Genomic DNA, 19770 nt, shown 5'->3' with positions numbered 1-19770 from the left:
CACAAAAATAAACTCAAACTAAGGGGATAAAAGACCTAAATGTAAGACAGGAAAATCCTCGAGGAGAAAGCAGGCAAAAACCTCTTTGATCTTGGCCACAGCAACTTCTTACTCAACACATCTCCAGAGCAAAGGAAAACAAAAGCAAAAATGAACTATTGGAACCTCATCAAAATAAAAAGCTTCTGCACAGCGAAGGAAACAATCATCAAAACTAAAAGGCAACCAATGGAATGGGAGAAGATATTTGCAAATGACATATCAGACAAAGGGTTAGCATCCAAAATCTATAATTTTTTTTAATATTTATTTATTTTTGAGAGACAGAAACAGTATGAGCAAGGGAGGGGCAGAGAGAGAGGGAGACACAGAATTCGAAGCAGGCTGTAGGCTCTGAGCTGTCAGCACAGAGCCCGGTGCAGGATTCGAACCCACGAACCGTGAAACCATGACCTGAGCCGAAGTCAGACGCTTAACTGACTGAGCCACCCAGGCGCCCCAGTGTCCAAAATCTATAAAGAACTTATCAAACTCAACACCCCAAAAACAATCCAGTGAAGAAATGGGCAAAAGGCATGAATAGACACTTCTCCAGAGACATCCAGATGGCCAACTGACACATGAAAAAATGCTCAACATCACTCATCATCCGGGAAATACAGATCAAAACCACCATGAGATACCACCTCACACCTGTCAGAATGGCTAACATTAACAACTCAGGCAACATCATATATTGGCAAGGATGCAGAGAAAGAGGATTTCTTTTGCACTGCTGGTGGGAATGCAAACTGGTGCAGCCACCCTGGAAAACAGGATGGAGTTTCCTCAAAAATCCAAAAATAGAACTACCCTACAACCCAGAAATTGCACTGCTAGGTATTTATCCAAGGGATACAGGTGTGCTGTTTCAAAGGGACGCATGCACCCCACTGTTTATAGCAGCACTATTGACAATAACCAAAGTATGGAAAGAGCCCAAATGTCCATCGATGGATAAATGGATAAAGAAGATGTGTATACACACACACACACACACACAATGGAGTATTACTCAGCAATCAAGAAGAATGAAATCTTGCCAATTGCAACTACGTGGATGGAACTAGAGGGTATTATGCTAGGCGAAATTAGAGAAAGACAAATATCATATGACTTCATTCATATGAAGACTTTAAGATGCAAAACAGATGAACACAAGGGAAGAGAAGCAAAAATAATATAAAAACAGGGAGGGGGACAAAACATAAGAGACTCTTAAATATGGAGAACAAACAGAGGGTTACTGGAGGGGTTGTGGGAGGGGGGATGGGCTAAATGGGTAAGGGGCATTAAGGAATCTACCCCTGAAATCATTGTGCTATGTGCTAACTAACTTAGATGTAAATTTAAAAAAAAAACCAACACACACACACTGCGCACCCTGCCTTTGCATGCTTTGCAGATCGGTCTGGCCAGCCATGGTCTCCGGGGCAGAGACACATCCCCTCTGGCAGAGGACCAGCACCACCTTGTTAAAACTGCATGCCATGCTCTACCCACTACTTTCAAGAGCAAGAGATGTAGCTGAATTTCCTAACACAGAGAAACACAGAAAGTTACACAAAATGAGACAGAGAAATATGTCCCAAATGAAAGAAAAGGAAAAAACAATAGCAAGACACCTAAGCCAAACAGAGATAAGTAATATGCTTGATAGAGAAATTAAAGTAATGGTCATAAAGATACTTGCTGGACTTGAAGTAACAGTGGAGGATTTTTAACAAAGAGAAAACAGTGAAAAAGAACCAGAGATGAAGAACATGATAATTGAAATTAAAATTACAGTAAGTGGAATAAATAGTAGACTAGAGGAAACAGAATGGATCGGTGACCTGGAGGACAGAATAATGGAAATTAAGGTGAGCGGGTGAGAGGAAAACAAATTATGCAAAATGAGAATAGACTTAGGGAACTCAGTGACTCCATCAGGTTTGATAACATTCACATTATAGGGATGCCAGAAGAAGAGAGAAAAGGGGGCAGAAAGTTCATTTGAAGAAATAATAGCTGAAAGCTTCCCCAATCTGGGGAAGAAAACAAATCCAGATCCAGGAGGTACAGAGATTTCCCAACAAAAACAACCAAAGGAGGTCCATTCCAAGATACATAGTAATTAAGATGGCAAAAAGTAGTGACAAAGAGAATTTTAAAAGCAGCAACAGAGAAGGAGAAAGTTATGTACAAGGCTATCAGTGGATTTTTCAGCAGAAATTTTGCGGGCCAGATGCGAGCGACAAGATACATTTAGAGTGCTGGAAGGAAAAAAATCTGCCACCAATAATATTCTATCCAGCAAGGCTATCATGCAGAATAGAAGGAGAGATAAAGAGGTTCCCAAACAAAAGTTAAAGAAATTCATGACCACTAAACCAGCACTACAAGAAATGTTAAAGGGGACTCTTTTAGTGGAAAACAAAAACCATGAGTAATAAAAGTAGGAAGCACACAAAAGAAGTAAAAATAACTATATCTGTAAATACCAGTAAAAGACTCACAAAAGGATATAAAGTATGACACCATATACCTAATATATGCGGGTGGGGGGGGGGGGGGAAGGACAGGACTAAAGAATGGTTTCAAACTTAAGTGACCATCAACTTAACATAGACTGCTATATATAGCAGATGTTATATACAAACCTAATGGTAACCACAAATCAAAACCAGTAATATGCAAAAAATAAAGAGAAAGGAATCCAAGTATATCACTAAAGAAAGCCAGCTTATGGGGAGGGAAGAGAACAAGGGAAGAAAGGAATGGAGAAGAACTACAAAAATAACCACAAAACAAGTCACAAAATGGCAATAAATACATACCTATAAATAATTACTTCAAATGGACTAGGGGCACCTGGGTGGCTCAGTCGGTTAAGTGTCCGACTTCGGCTCAGGTCATGATCTCGTGGTTTGTGAGTTTGAGCCTTGCATCGGGCTCTGTGCTGAGAGCTCAGGGCCTGGAGCCTGCTTCGGATTCTGTGTCTTGCTCTCTCTCTGCCCCTCCCCTGCTCATGCTCTGTCTCTGTCTCAAAAATAAAACATTAAAAAAACCCCTAAAAAATAAATGGAATAAATTCTCTGGTCAAAGACTGAGAGTGATGGAACAGATGAAAAAACAAGACCCATCTATATACTGCCTTCAAGAGACTCATTTCAGACCCAAAGGCATGTGCAGACTGAAGGAAAAACAGTTATCATGCAAATGGAAGCAAAAAGAAAGCCAGGGTAGCAATATTTATATTGGGCAAAATAGATGTTAAAACAAAGACTTAACAAGAGACAAAGAAAGGACCCTACATAATTTTAAAGGGAACAATAAGAAGATAAAACAGTTGTAAATATTTATGCACCCAACATGGGAACACACAAATACATGAAACAATTAGTTCCTTTATTTGTTATTAACTGATAGTAATACAGTAATAGGAAGGGACTCCAAGACCCCCCCCCCATATCAAAGAAGAGATATCCAAACAGGAAATCAAGATGGAAATAATGGCTTTGAAGGACATACTGGATCAGATGGATTTAACAGATATATTCAGAACCTTCTGTCCTAAAACGGCAGAATACACATTTTTTCAACTGCACATGAAACATTCTCCACAGTAGATCACGTATCAGGCCACAAAACAAGTTTTGACAAATTCAAAAAGATTGAAGTCATATGCATCTTTTCTGAGCAGAATGCTATGAAAGTAGAAATGAACCACAAGAAAAAACCTGGAAAGAACACAAGTACATGGAGATTAAATAACATGCTGCTAAATAATGAATGGGTCAACCAAGAAATCAAAGAAGAAATAAAAAGATACATGGAGACAAATGAAAATGAAAACACAGTGGTCAAAGATTGTTGGGAGCAGCAAAAGTCATTCTCAACAGAGAAGATAATCATGATACCAGTCTACTTCAAGAAACAAGAAAAATCTTAACCTTACACCCGAGGAAACAAGAAAAAAAAGAACAAATCCCCAAACTAGCAGAAGGAAGGAAATAATAATGATTAGAGCAGAAATAAATGATATAGAAACTGAAAAACAATAGATCAATAAAACCAGGAGCTGGTTCTGTGAAAAGATCAACAAAAATTAACAAACCTTTAGCTGTACCCATCAGAGAGAGAAAGGACTCAAAATGAGAAATGAAAGAGGAGAAGTAACACCACAGAAATACAAAGAATTGTAAGAGAATATTGTGAAAAATTATATGCCAATGAATTGGACAACCTATAAGAAATGGGTAACTTCTTAGAAACATTGCCAGTACTGAACCAGTTCTCCCAAAACTGAACCAGGAAGAGATGGACTATTTGAACAGATCAGTTACTGGCAATGAAATTGAATCAGTAATCAAAAGACTCCCAGCAAACAAAAGTCCAGGACCACATGACTTCACAGGTGAATTCTACCAGACATTTAAAGAAGAGTTAATACCTATTCTTCTTAAACTTTTCAAAGAAATAGAAGAGGAGGCAAAACTTCCAAATTCATTCCATGAGGCCAGCATTACTTTGATACCAAAACCAGATAAAGATACCACAAAAAGAACTACCAGGCCAATATCTCTGGTGAAGACAGATTCAACAATCCTCAACAAAATATTAGCACACTAAATCCAACACTATGTTAAAAAAAAAATCATTCATCACAATCAAGTGAGATTTATTCCCAGGATGCAAGAGTGGTTCGATACTTGCAAATCAACCAATGTGATATATCACATTAATAAGACAAAGTATAAAAACCATATGATCATTTCAGTAGATGCAGAAAAAACATTTGACAAAGTACAACATCCATTCATGATAATAACATTCAACAAAGTGGTAGATGGAACATAGCTCAATATAATAAAGACTACATGTGAAAAACCCACAGCTAACATCAGACTGAATGGTGAAAAACAGTTTTTCTTCTAAGATCAGGAACAAGACAAGGATGTCCACTCTCACCACTTTTATTCAACATAGTACTGGAAGTTCTAGCCACAGCTTGAGACAAAAAGGGATAAAGGCATCCAAATTCATAAGGAGGAAGTAAAACTTTCACTATTTGCAGATAACATGGGATTGTATACATAGAAAACTTAAAGACTCCATTGAAGAACTACTAGAACTGATAAATGAGTTCATTAAGGTCGTGGGATACAAAATCAACATGCATTTGTATACACTAATAATGAAATGTCAGAGAAATTAAGAAAACAATCCCATTTACAATCACACCAAAAAGAGTAAAATACCTAGGAATAAACTTAACCAAGAAGGTAAAAGACCTATAGTTTGAAAAGTATAAAACATTGGAAGAATGTTGTTAAAAAGTCCATACTACTCAAAGCAATCTACATATTTAAGGCAATCCCTATCAAAGTACCAACAGTAGTTTTCACAGAACTAGAACCATCTTTTTTTAAAATTATTTTTAATGTTATATTTATTTTTAAGAGAAAGGGAGCAGGGGAGGTGCAGAAAGAGAGGGAGACGCAGAATCTGAAGCAGGCTCCAGGCTCTGAGTTGTCAGCATAGAGCCCGATGCAGGGCTCAATCTTGTGAACTGTGAGATCATGACCGGAGCTGAAGTCAGACGCTTACCAAATGAGCCACCCATGTGCCCCTAAAACAAACAGTTTTAAAATTTGTGTGGAACCACAGAAGACCCCAAATAAAGCAGTCTTGAAAAAGAAAAAACTGGAGGTATCACAATCCCAGATTCCAAGGTATATTACAAAGCTGTAGTAATCAAGACAGTATGGTACTGGCACAAAAATAGACACACAGATCAAAATGAAGAACGGAAAGCTCATAAATAAACGCATAATTATATGGCCAGTAAATCTGTGACAAAGGAGGCAAGAATATGCAATAGAACAGAGTCTCTTCAATGGTTTTGGGAAAAGTGGACCACTTTCTTACACAATATACAAAAATAAACTCAAAATATATTAAGGACATAAATGGGAGACCTGGAACCATAAACTTACAGAAGAGAGCACAGGCAGTAATTTTTCTGACATCAGCTATACCAACGTCTCTCTAGATCAGTTTCCTGAAGTAAGGGAAACAAAAGCAAAAATAAACTGTTGGGATTACATCATGATAAAAACTTCTGCACAGCAAAGGAAACAACCAACAAAACTAAAAGCCTACTGAATGGGAAAGAGATTTGCAAATGACAGCCCAGTAAATGGTTAGTGTAAGTTATTCATACAACATAACACCCAGAAAACAATCCATTTAAAAAATGGTCAGAACACTTGAACAGACATTTGTCCAAAGAAGATATCCAGATGGCCAACAGACAATGTAAAAAGATGCTCAACATCACTCATCATCAGAGAAATGCAAATCAAGAGCATGATGAGAGATCACCTTACACCTATCAGACTGGCTAGAATAAAAAACACAAGAAACAACAAGTGTTGTCAAGGATGTAGAGAAAAAGGAAACCCTGTGCACTGTTGATGGGAATGCAAATTGGTGCAGCCACTGTGGGAGACAGTATGGAGGTTCCTCAAAAAGTCAAAAATAGAACTACCATATGATCCAGTAATTGCACTACTGGGTAGTTAGCTATAAGGAATACAAAAACACTAATCAAAGATATGTATATGTATATGTACATGTATGTGTACATGTATGTGTGTGTATATATGTATGTGTGTATATATGTATGAGTGTATATATATGTATATATTTATGTGTATATATATATATACACACACACATCCCTGTGTTTATTGCTATTATTATTTACAATAGCCAATTGATAGAAGCAGCCCAGGTGTCCAGCAATAGGTGAATGGATAAAGAAATTGTGTATATATATGTACAATGGAATATTATTCAGCTATAAATAAGAATGAAATCCTGTCATTTGCAACAATACGGATGGATCTAGAGAGTATAATGCCAAGCAAGATAAGCCAGTCAGAGAAGGATAAATGCCATATGATTTCACTCATATGCGAAATTTAAGAAACACATGGACAAAGGGGAAAAAAAGAGAGACAAACCAAAAAACCCACTCGTAACTAAAGAGAACAAACAGATGGTTACCAGAGGGGAGGTGCGGGGTGGGGGGAGGGGAGGAGTGGGCAAAATAGGTCAAAGAGTTCAGGAATATACTTACTTTGATGAGCAGTGAGTGTTGTGTGGAAGTGTTAAATCACTATATTATACACCGGAAACTAATATAACACTGTATATTAACTACACTAGAATTAAAACCAAAAAAGGCTAATGCTTGGTTGGGCAGGATAACTAATATCGTAAGTCACAGTCCTTCACAATGCTAAGTATAAATAAATCTAGCTCATTTTAGGTTATTTCCAACTTTGTCACCTTAAATACTCTAATTTTGTCCCCTCCCTTTCTCTTGACAAATACTAGAGGCCAAGAAGAAGATTGAACAACAGGGAGGCTTCACGTTTGAAAACAAAGGAGTCCTCTCCGCATTTAACTTTGGGACTGTGCCCAGCAACAACTGAAAGAAGGAACATCAGCCTACCGAATGTCATCACTATATTTTCCTTCACCGGGGGGAATGTGAAGGTCAAGGGGAGGAAGACAGTGAGCTGCTTTTCAGCACCCTGCTGCTGTGCCGGATAACTGACATTGGGCAGCACATTTATCCACTCCCTCTTCCCCTTTGACCTTTCTCACCCTGAAATATATATTCTAAGCAGCTACTGTAACGTATGAAATTAAAGAAGAACAAAATCAGTGGACTGAAAAGGACAAATCATATTCTCCAAAGGATGAATGACCAAGGTGGATTTAAAGGATTGAATTGCACGTCTCAGGTTTTTGCCATGCAGAATCAATGGATTTATGCGGATAACAGTGCCTTCTGTTGTACATGAATTATCTGAAAAATTTTTTTGGAGTGCATTGCAATTTTTTTTAAAGCATAAAACATATTTCTAGATATAATGTAAACCTTGGCTATTTGTTGACTTATTCTGCATTTTACTGTGTGATTTTACTGTTAGGCAGTTAGTTACAAGTCACTCTGGTTTCAAAAACATCACTGCTCCCCTTGCTCACCCTGCTGCTGGGGGCTGTCTTCAGGGGTTGTAAACATGCACTGGCTCTGGTTTTTCATTGTATGTTTTGAGGCTTTCTTACTAAGTGTCTTATTCCCTCTTCCATCATATATTTGAGCCTTGAAAGGGGTGGTGTTTCTATTGGGGTCAGAAAATATGAGTATAAATTCCATTTATAACCTAATAAGTGAAGGACTCAAAAATTTCTTGGCAGCAAGTGGCAGGAACTCTTTAGTCATTGGAATTAACAATAAGTCCAAGTATATTCTGAATCATGTACTTCATTATGTAATGAATTGGTAATAATACAAAAGCACATTGAACTTCTGGGAGAAGGGTGCTACATTAAGCACGTGGTTTCTGGATGGGGGCTTGCATTTTCAACAACTTATCATTCCAGCTATGTTGGACCTGGGTCCAAAACATTTTCTAACCTTTTTTATCTAGAAAAAATGACCCAAATGAATTTAACTTCTACTTGTCACACATCTGAATTTTCTCCTACCTAATTCATTCTAGCCTTTATTATAGCTCAGTTTGGCTTGTTATATTCTTCAAGGGTTGGGATATTGGTCACTCTTCGATGGTAATGATGCCTACAGAAAATATTGCAGATGGAGGCTGTGGCTCTTTTTATGAACAGATTCAAGACTAGAACATGGATCATAGTCTTTTCGTACAGTAAAGTGAAAGTGTATTTTCCAAACTTAATGTATTACTGGATGTGATACAGTTTTCCATTTTTGTGAAATGTCTGCAGCTTCTATTTCCCCTCAGTTACTGGAGGAATTTTCTCCAGGTGCTTCCTATATTACCATCCCTTGTTAATATTAACTCTTTTTAGCATTTTAGGTTATTTAAGTAGTTTTTACAGAAGTAGCCTAAGAAGCCATGAGTTTCAGAGCTAAATGGTCCCTTGCTTTCCTCTGTCCCTCTCTTCCCAAGGCATTGATATTGAATGTGCCAGCTGACAGAAGAGACAGATGGCACTGGGGGGACATTTTAGATATCTTAAGCTTTGAAACTCTTCTCCACATGTCTAAAATGGTTTCTTTTAACATAAATATGCCTTCACACTGGATTGTAAAAGGCATGTGATTTTATTTTTGTGAGGTATTGTCTTCTACAGTATTAAAGGGAAACAGATATTAATGTGTATCATCCTATCTTGTTTTTGAAGCCAGGGTAGTTGTATAATTTTGTTACCAGCAGTGCTAACCTGAATGTGATCTGGTTACCTTGGAAATGCAGGAACTTATATGAATGTACTGTAAAATAAAACATGGACTGATTCCCAGGATTCTGAACCCCTCTGTGTGAAATCTTCTGAAATGTGGAGGTGCTTTAAGCAGGTGATAAAAATCCTTATTTGGGGGCAGGTGGAGCAAGGTAACTGTTGGCCTGGGAGGGTAACAAGGGCTCATCAGGAGCAGCGAGCCTGGGGAGCGGTTGGGAGCTAGAGCCCATCTCATAAATTGTGGTATCCCGGGGAGAAAGATACAAACTCTGAAAAAGCTAAGGCCATTAAGCCACAGCAGGACTTTGAAGGAAAAGAAAAAAGGTGCTGGAAAGAGAGCCATTTTCTGATAGACTGTCATCAGATTAGGAGAGGTCAAAGTTGAGTGGAACGGGGACTTCCAGGGAAGATGGCAGAGTAGAAAGCTCCTTAGCTCACTTACTACCACGAATACACTTAAAATCCCCATCAGTGTAAATAACCCAGAAAATGACCCAAAGACTCGCAGAACAGACTTTCACTGCCTAATGTAGAGAAGAGGCCACTTCAGAGTGTAGGAAAGGCAGCAATGCAGTTAGAAACAACCCCCCCCCCCTTCAAAACTGAGGAGGGGAGGGAGGCACACCTCAGGCATGGATAGAAGAGACTAACAGACTCTACATCCAGCACCCCAGGCATGGGGGGATCCACCATGGGAAGATGAATCCCCATAATTTTTGCCTTTGAAAGCCAGAAGGACTTTATGAGTTTTTACGATCAATGGGGCTCAACACTGGGAACTTTAAAAAAAAAATTTTTTTTAACGTTTATTTTTGAGACAGAGAGCATGAACGGGGGAGGGTCAGAGAGAGAGGGAGACACAGAATTGGAAGCAGGCTCCAGGCTCTGGGCCATCATCAGCCCAGAGCGTGACGCGGGGCTGGAACTCACGGACCGTGAGATCGTGACCTGAGCTGAGTCGGACATTTAACCGACTGAGCCACCCAGGCGCCCCAACACTGGGAACTTTAAAAATCATCAGGCTTTGCTCAGAGCAAGAGGGCAAGAGGAAACTGAGTCCTCACCCTTAAAGAGACAGCATAGCAAACAACCCTACTGAGATATGGCATAGAAGCAGCAGTGTTAAAAATGCCTGGGATATACAGGAAGATATATTTACTAATCTCAGAATGTGTGCTGGAGGGGCAGGGATCTTACATTTCTCCAAGAACAAAAGAGCTAGCAAGCACCATTTCTCTCCTCTGCCCCCTAGGCTAGATACCTGCAGCAACCAGCGTAGCATGGACACTCTCCATCTAGCTTTGCTAACAAGTGCACCCATCTCCCCCCAAACCACACTCAGAAGTCCATCCGAAGCAGTGCCACAAGCTTGATAGTATGAAAGCAGCCCCGGCCAGCACCACTCCGAAATGACTCCTGCCCTGAGGAAGGGTGAGGAAAACCATACATACCAGTCCAAATGTGCCAGCAGTGACTGTGTGAAGATAATGTGGTCTGACTGCAGGCCCTACCCAGCAGTGAACATCTCAGGGTTCAACATAGGGAGAGTGCCCTGCAATTGGGTGCTACTGCAGCTCTGGCAAACACCTGGTCTGGCTCAACTCAAGCCCAAGGTATTCCCCGTACTGGCCCATTGACACAGGGACCAAACCCTACCCACAATAGTCAGTGACAGCCATTGCGGACAACTAGACTGAAAGCAAATGCAGCTCAGCCACAATAGGGTGCATGCAACGCATATAGGAGACGCCGCCCCTGAAGCACCTGTTTCTGTAAGTGGGGTCTCTGCACTGCAGGGCACCACAGGGCCTCTTTTTTATAAGGGCAATACTTTCAGGAGTAGGAGACATAGCTAATTTTTCTAACACCCAGAAACAGACCCAGAGAGTTAGACAAAATGAGACAGATGATTTGTTCCAAATGAAAGAATAGGACAAAATCACAGCAAGAAAGCTAAACAAACAGAAATAAGTAATATGCCTGATAGAGAATTTAAAGTAGTGGCCATAAAGATTCTCATCAGATTTGAGGAAAGAGTGGAGGACCTCAGTGACACCCTCAACGAAGAGACAGAAAACATAAAAGAGAACCAAACAGAGATGAAAATCTCAATAACTGAAATGAAAAATTGGAATAAGACCAGAGAAAGCAGAACGGATCAGTGACCTGGAGAACAGAGTAATGGATGGAGAGCAATCATGATGAACAGGAGGAAGAAAAAAGAAAAAATGGGACTAGATTAAGGGGACTCAATGACACTATCTAGCATAACATTTACATTATAGGGATCCCAGAAGAAGAGAGGGAAAGGGGCAGAAAATTTATTTGAAGAACTAAGAGCTAAAAACTTCCTCAATCTGGGGAGGGAAACTGAAATTCAGATCCAGGAGGCACAGAGAGCACCCAACAAAATCAACCCAAGGAGGTCCACACCATGACACATAGTAATTAAAATGGCAAAAAGTAGTGATAAAGAGAATTTTAAAAGCAGCAGGAGAAAACAGTTACAGGAAAGAAAACCCCTTCAGGACTATCAGGTGGTTTTTCAGCAGAAACTTTGCTGACCAGATGGGAGTGGCATGATTTATTCGAAGTGTTGAAAGAAAATAACCTACAACCAAGAATACCTTATCTGGCAAGGCTATAATTCAGAATGGAAGGAGAGATAAAGAGTTTTCTACAAAAACAAAAGTTAAAGGAATTCACTGCCAGTAAACCTTAGAGGAAATCTGAAAGGGGATTCTTTGAGTGGAAAGGGAAGACCATAGGCAGGAGTAGGAAAAATAGAAAGCACAAGTCCAATCAGTAAAATCAAGTATATCTATAAAAATCAGTCAAGGATTCATAAAAGTATTTAAAGTATGACATGATGTGCCTAAAACATGAGAGACAGAGAGAGAGAGAGAGAGAGAGAGAGAGGAGTAAAACTTTATGTGCTTTTAGAATGAGTTCAAACTTAAGTGACCATCAGCTTAGCATAGACACCTATATGTATAAGATATTATATATAAACCTAATGGAAACCAGAAATCAAAAACCAGTAATAGATATGCAAAAAATAAAGAGAAAGGAATCCAAGTATACCACTAAAGAATGCCAGCAAACCACAAGAGAAGAGGGCAAGAGAAGAGAAGAAGAACTACAAAAACAAAGTAACAAAATGGTAATAAGTACATGCCTCTCAATAATTACTTTGAATGTAAATGGACCAAATAAATGCTCATATCAAAAGACAAAGGGTGACTGAGTGGATAAAAAAGCAAGACCCATATATATGCTGCCTACAAGAGACTCATTTCAGACCTAAACATACATGCAGACTGAAAGTGAAGAGATGGAAAAACAATTCTCATGCAAATGGAAGTGAAAAGAAAGCAAGGGTAGCAATACTTATATTGGAGAAAATAGACCTTAAAACAAAGACCTTTACAAGAGACAAAGAAGAACCCTACATAATCATAAAGGGACTAATCCAACAAGAGGATATAACAATTTCAAATATTTATGCACCCAACATGAAAGCTCCCAAATATATAAAGCAGCGATTAACAAACAAAGTAAGTAATAGTAGGGGACTTTAACACTCCACTTACAACAATGGACAGATCATCCAAACAGAAAATCAACAAGGAAACAATGCCTTTAAATGACACTGGACCAGATGGATTTAACATATATTCAGAACATTCCATCCTAAACAATAGAATACACATCCTTTTCAAGTGCACATGAAACATTCTCCACAATAGATCATGTATTAGGCCACAAAGCAAGTCTCAACAAATTTTAAAAGATAGAAGTTATACCATGCATCTCTTCTGAATACAATGCTATGAAACTAGAAATTGACCAAACAAAAAATCTGGAAAGAACACAAATACATGGAGGTTAAATATCATGCTATTAAACAATAAATGGGTCAACCAAAAAAAATCAAAGAGGAAATAAAAAAATACATGGAAACAAATGAAAATGAAAACACAATGGTCCACATTCATTCATTCAGGATGCAGTAAAAGCTTTTCTAAGAGAGATTATAACAATATCTCAAGAAAGAAGAAAAATCTTAAATAAACAACCTAATCTTACACCTGAGGGAACAAGAAAAAGAGCAAACAAGTCCCCAAACAAGCAGAAGGAAGGAAATAATAGATTGGGCAGAAATAAATGAAATAGAAACAACAACAACATCAACAACAACAACACCCAATAGAACTAATCAACGGAGCCAGGAGCTGGTTCTTTGAAAGGATCAACAAAATTGAAAAAACTTCAGCCAAACTCATCCAAAAAAAGAGAGAGAGAGAGAACTAAAATAAACAAAATCAGAAATTAAAGAGGAGAAATATCACTTAACACTACAGAAATACAAAGAATTTTAAGAGACTATTATGAAAAATGGCAACAAACTGGACAACTTACAAGAAATGGATAAATTTTTTTTTTTAAATTTTTTTTTCAACGTTTTATTTATTTTTGGGACAGAGAGAGACAGAGCATGAACGGGGGAGGGGCAGAGAGAGAGGGAGACAGAGCATGAACGGGGGAGGGGCAGAGAGAGAGGGAGACACAGAATTGGAAACAGGCTCCAGGCTCTGAGCCATCAGCCCAGAGCCTGACGCGGGGCTCGAACCCACTGACCGCGAGATCGTGACCTGGCTGAAGTCGGACGCCCAACCGACTGCGCCACCCAGGCGCCCCAAGAAATGGATAAATTTCTAGAAACATACAACCTCCCAAACAACCTTCCTGAAACAGGAAGAAATAGAATATGTGAACAGACTGATTACCAGAATGAAATTGAGTTAGTAATAAGAAAATTCCCAACAAGCAACAGTCCAGGACCAGATGGCTTCACAGATTAATTCTACTGAACATCTAAAAAAGAGTTAATACCTTTTCTTCTCAAACTATTCCAAAAAATATAAGAGGAAGGGCAGCTTCCAAATTCATTCTATGAGGCCAGCATTACTCTGATACCAAAACCACCTAAAGACACTATTAAAAAAAAAAGAGAACTATAGGCCAATATCTCTGATCAACATTGATGCAAACATCCTCAACAAAATATTAGCATACTAAATCCAATAATACACTAAATCATTCACTATGATCAAGTGGGGTTTATTTCTGGGATACAAGTGTAATTCAATATTTGCAAATCTATCAACATGATACATCATCAATAAGAGATGATAAAAACCATATGATCATTTCAATAGATGCTGAAACAGCAGTTGACAAAGTACAACATCCATTTAAGATAGAAGTCCTCAACAAAGTAGGTTTAGAGGGAAAGTAGCTCAATATAATAAAGACTACATATGAAAAACCCACGGCTAACATCATACTCAATGGTGAAAAATTGAGAGCTTTTCCCCTAAGATCAGGAACAAGACAAGAATGTCCATTCTCACTATTTTTATTCAGGAGAGATCTGGAGTTTCTAGCCACAGCATTCATACAAGAAAAAGGAATAAAATCGGGGTGCCTGGGTGGCTCAGTCGGTTAAGAAAAAGGAATAAAATGTTTTGAAACTGGTGAGGAAGAAGTAAAACTTTCACTATTTGCAGATGACAGGAGACTATATATAGAAAACCCTAAGGACTCCATCAAAAAACTACTAGAACTGATAAATGAATTAAGTAAGGTTGCAGAATCCAAAATCAATATACAGAAATTCATTGCATTTGTGTACACTAATAATGAAGTAGCAGAAGAAGAAATTAAGAAAATCATCCCATTTATAATTGCACTAAAAAGAGAAAAATACCTAAGACTAAACTAAGGAAGTGAAAGATCTGTACTCTGAAAAGTATAAAACATTAATGAAAGAGATTGAAGATGACACACACAAATGGAAAGATATTCCATGCTCATGGATTGGGAAAACAAATATTAAAATATTGTTAATACTCAAAGTAATCTACAGAAATTTAATGCAATCTCTATGAAAATACCAATAAAATTTTTCACAATAGTAGAACAAAGAATCCTAAAATTTGTATGGAAACACAAAAGACCACTAATAGCTAAATCAAAACTAGAGGCATCACAATTCTAGTTTCCAAGACATACTAGAAAGCTATAGTAATCAAAATGATGTGGTATCACCACAAAAATAGACACATAAATCACTAGAACAGAATAGAGAGTCCAGAAATAAACCCATGATTATATGGTCAATTGATCTACTACAAAGGCGGCAAGAATATGCAATGGGAAATGGTGTTGGGAAAACTGGACAGCTAAATGCAGAAGAACGAAATGGGACCATTTTCTTTTTTTTTCAAGTTTATTTATTTTTGCGGGGGAAGAGGGGCAGAGAGACAGGGAAAGAAAGAATCCCAAGCAGGCTCCATGAGATCATGACCTGAGCTGAAATCAAGAGTTGGAAGCTTAACTGACTGAGCCACCCAGGCACCCTGGACCATTTTCTTGTATCACACACAAAGATAACCTCAACGTGGATTAAAGACCTAAATGTGAGACCTGAAACCATAAAACTCCTCAAAGAGAGCACAGACAATAATCTCTCTGACATTGGCTGTAACGGTATTTTTCTAGACATGTGTCCTGTGGCAAGGAAAATGAAAGCAAAAATAAACTATTAAGAGCTCATCAAAATAAAAAGTTTCTGTACAGCAAAGGAAACAACCAACAAAACTAAAAGACAACCTACTGAATGGACGAAGAGATTTGTAAATGATATATCTGACAAGGGTTTAGTGTAAAAAATATATAAAAAAAAGTCTACAACTCAACACCTCAAAACCAAACAACTCAATTAAAAAATGGGCAGAAGACATAACAGACATTTATCCAAAGAAGACATCCAAATAGCCAATAGACACATGAAAACATGCTCAATATCACTCATCATCAGAGAAATGCAAATAAAAACCACAATGAGATATCACCTCATATCTATCAGAATGGCTAAAACAAAACAGAACAAAACAAAACAAAACAAAACAAAACACAGAAGAAACAACTAGTGCTGGTAAGGATGAGTAGAGAAAGGTACCCTCATGCACTGTTGGTAGGAATGCAAACTGGTGCAGTCACTGTAGAAAGCAGTATGGAGGTTCCTCAAAAAATTGAAAATAAAATAACCATATGATCCAGTAATTTCACGACTGGGTATTGACCCAGTTAATATGAAAACAATAATCTGAAAAGATACATGGACTCCTGTGTTTATTGCACCATTATTTACAAGAGCTAAATACATGAAAGCAATTCATGTGTCCAGTGTCCATCACTAGATGAAGGGATTCCATACACTGGAATATTACTGAACCATAAAAAGAATGAAATCTTGCCATTTCCAACAACACGGATGGAGCTGGAGAGTATAATGCTCAGTGAAATAAGTCCATTAGAGAAAGACAAATACCATATGATTTCACTCATATGTAGAATTTAAGTAACAAAACAAATGAACAAAGAAAAAAAGACAACCCAAAACTCTTAAGTAGAGTGAACAAACGGGTATTTACTAGAGGGGAGGTGGGTGAGGGGATGAGTAAAATAGGTGAAGGACTAAGAGTATACTTATCTTGATACATATTCAGTGTTCACAGGATTGTTGAATCACTATATTGTACACCAGAAACTAAACAACACTGTACGTTAATTATACTGGAATTCAAAAATAATGAAAAGATAATTAAAAAATGGAATAACAATACAATAAAGCTGAGTGCAATAGTAAATGCTGGCCCTTTGATTCTCATGTACTTACCTATCATGACAGCAAGTTCCTTTCCCCATCTCTTATGTTAAGACCACACTGAAACCAGTAAATTGTTGATCAGGGAAAATTCCTAGGGTAGAAAACAATTATTTTAAATTATGTCATTTAAGCAATATAGTGAATTACAGTCCACTTTTCTCTTCAGTAAGGGAGAGTGAAAACTAAAAAATCCATGGAGAAAATCAAGGGGAAACTTGGTCATGTGATCAGAGAATACTACAGATGCACATATGTTTCATCTGTTAAAAAAAAAATCCAGATGGGTCTGAAATGGCTCCCGTCCCCATTTCATTCTCTCCATTAAGATCAGTGTGTAAGTGCTGACTCTGGATGGGTTGGAATCTTCTTGGGCAGTCTGCTAGGGAGTGAGACCACAAAAATCAGTGAACAAAGGGTTGGATGCAGCTCAGACACCAGGGCAGCTGATCCCATAGCCAGAAGAGAGGTGTGTGTGCAACAGAGAGTCAGTGACTGGGCAGTGGGAGAGTCTGGGGCAGGCAGCAGTGGCATCAGAGGGAGGAGAGGGCTGTGTTGAAGGGAGGAGGGAGTGAGAGGCTCTGCTGTGGATGGAGGAGGTGAGAGAGTGCCTGTGCTCCTTGCAGGTCAAGTGAGAGGAAATTCACCCTGGAGATCTGTGTGAAAAAGATTTCACAAGTAGATGGATGCCCCTCAAGAGCTAGAAATTGGAGGATTTCCAAAGGGTTTGGAATATGCAGGGAGCTAAGAGCAACTGAGGCAAGAGTGGCCTTTTCCCAAAAGATATCCTTGAGGATGAAGGGAAGAACTGGGGCAGATGAGAACTAAGCAGTAAGGCCTTATGGGCACCTTTCAGCTGTGGCCCAGTGTCCCCAACTCAGCTCTCTTAGTTTATAATGACTCCCATTCGTACAGTCTAGTGAGTGAGGACAGTACCGTCATTTCTCTTGCTTGGCAGTCATTCATTCTGGAAACTTCTGCAGCTCTATCTTGACTGCTGATTTCCAGACCATCTGACTCCAACTGGTCTCTCCTCGTGCATGTTAGCAAATTAGAATTCCTTCACAGTGGGTAATCGCTGGCCTTGCTGTTAGGTCCTTCCTCTTCTTTTTCACAGCACTTGTATTTTTTCTGATCTGCCTTGAATTGCTCAGGTCATTGATTGTAAGTTTGAGGGAAGAGACTATGTTTTATATAGTATTTTGTACACATTTTGCCTTCTTTATATACCCCGTATCTGGAGACCAAGCATGATTAATATGAACAAATGAATAAATGGGTATTTGAGGTTCTGCCAATGAGCTTGGAACTTTGAGCTTCTCAGAGGCTAAATACGATCTCAGAGACAGGCAGTTTTCTGTGCAGGCACCTGGCCTTTAGGAGGAGAAAACAGCTCCACAGCAGCAGCCACCCCCACAGTTGGATGGTGAAGTAGATGATTTGCTGCTGGAGGGAAGGTGTTGTCTGTGGAATCCTCTCATCTCTACCGTTAGAAGGTAGGGGAGGGACAGGAAGCTGTTCCTCAAACTGAGAAGACACTTGTGAGACCGGAAATGAAGCAGGTAACTCCATACAATTTGTACAGTTTTATCAGGGTAACTTACTGACGGCGGAAGTGGAAGATGATCCAGGCTCTGTACATAGTTATTCTCTGCAAAGTTCGGGCTTTACTGTGCAGAAGTTTTAGAGTGAGGGGATGCACAGAAAAGCACTGTAGTGAGATCAAAGGGTTCACATGCACCTAATCGGCAGCTAACCTTTAATTAGACCTTGTGTCACCATCTGTGTTTCAGGAAGGGGAAAGACTATGTTATGTACAAGAGATTAATGGGAGGCGAAAACAAGCATCCTGTTCCAGCCTTAGTGGGCATTTCTGAAGCAGAAGCCCGGTTTCTGGTTTTTCAGGATTACAAAAGACATTCCTGGTTACCTTCAGTGACAAGGGTCTCTTTCACAAGGATTCAGGAACATGTTAGGTCTAACAGGTTATCATCTCCCTCTTAGCTACTCATTCACCCTTGCTCCCAAAGATAGCTACACAGCAGGGCTCACGGAGCACCAGCACATACGTTGGTAAACGTTAGGACAGAACTTCCATTTCTGCATAGTTCTTTGAATCTGTGTCTATTATAAAGAAAGAATGAAATTGGTCAGTTTGTCACTACCTTCTGTGGAATTCCTCTATAGAGCATGGTTTTGCCCCAAACCCCCAAAAGGCATTTGGCCTCCCTGATTTTCTTTAGAGGTAAGATATGGGTGTGGCGGGCAATGAGTGGGTGTACCTGTTACTTCAAGGCAAATGATACAAGTAACCCTGCTATTGTGATGTATTCCTTGAAATAATAAGTATGGTATTGACTTTTGGGTTTTTTTTGTTTTTGGGTGGTATTTTTTTTTTTTTGGCACAATGTAAACATGCTATCTCATGTGTTCTTACATTTTTGTTTTACATTCTTTCAGCCATCACAAGACTTCAGAGCACTTATTTTTAAATTCCCCTACCTACCCCCTGGTTCTCCACTACGTTCTCTCAGCTTTGCCACTCATAGTATATTGATCCAGAATTTAGCTAGTAAAGGAAGAGAAACATCCGTGCTATTATTTCTTTAAGTTTATTTATTTTGAGAGAGAAAGAGAATGAGAACAAGCAAGCAGGAGAGGGGCAGGGAGAGAGAGAGAATCCCAAGTAGGCTCTGTGCTGTCAGTTTGGAGCC

At 38.8% G+C, this 19770-nt stretch overlaps 1 protein-coding gene across 1 annotated transcript in view; it reads left to right on the top strand.

The window, feature by feature from the left end:
* The window catches only part of IPO8 (importin 8), an 80942-nt gene extending 71558 nt beyond the window's left edge, over positions 1-9384 (top strand). Inside the window, exon 25 of the mRNA XM_047065859.1 lies at positions 7429-9384. Within this exon, the coding sequence (XP_046921815.1) occupies positions 7429-7526 (98 nt within the window). The 3' untranslated portion in view covers positions 7527-9384. The remainder of the gene's footprint in view (positions 1-7428) is intronic.
* Positions 9385-19770: the final 10386 nt, after the last annotated feature.

The sequence above is a fragment of the Lynx rufus genome, unplaced genomic scaffold (assembly GCF_022079265.1).
Source record: "Lynx rufus isolate CCGP_SWC_20201006 ecotype Redwood Valley unplaced genomic scaffold, mLynRuf1.p SCAF_7, whole genome shotgun sequence".
Taxonomy (NCBI): domain Eukaryota; kingdom Metazoa; phylum Chordata; class Mammalia; order Carnivora; family Felidae; genus Lynx; species Lynx rufus.
The sequence above is the reverse complement of the archived record's forward strand: the minus strand, read 5'-3'. Positions and strand labels throughout refer to the sequence as shown.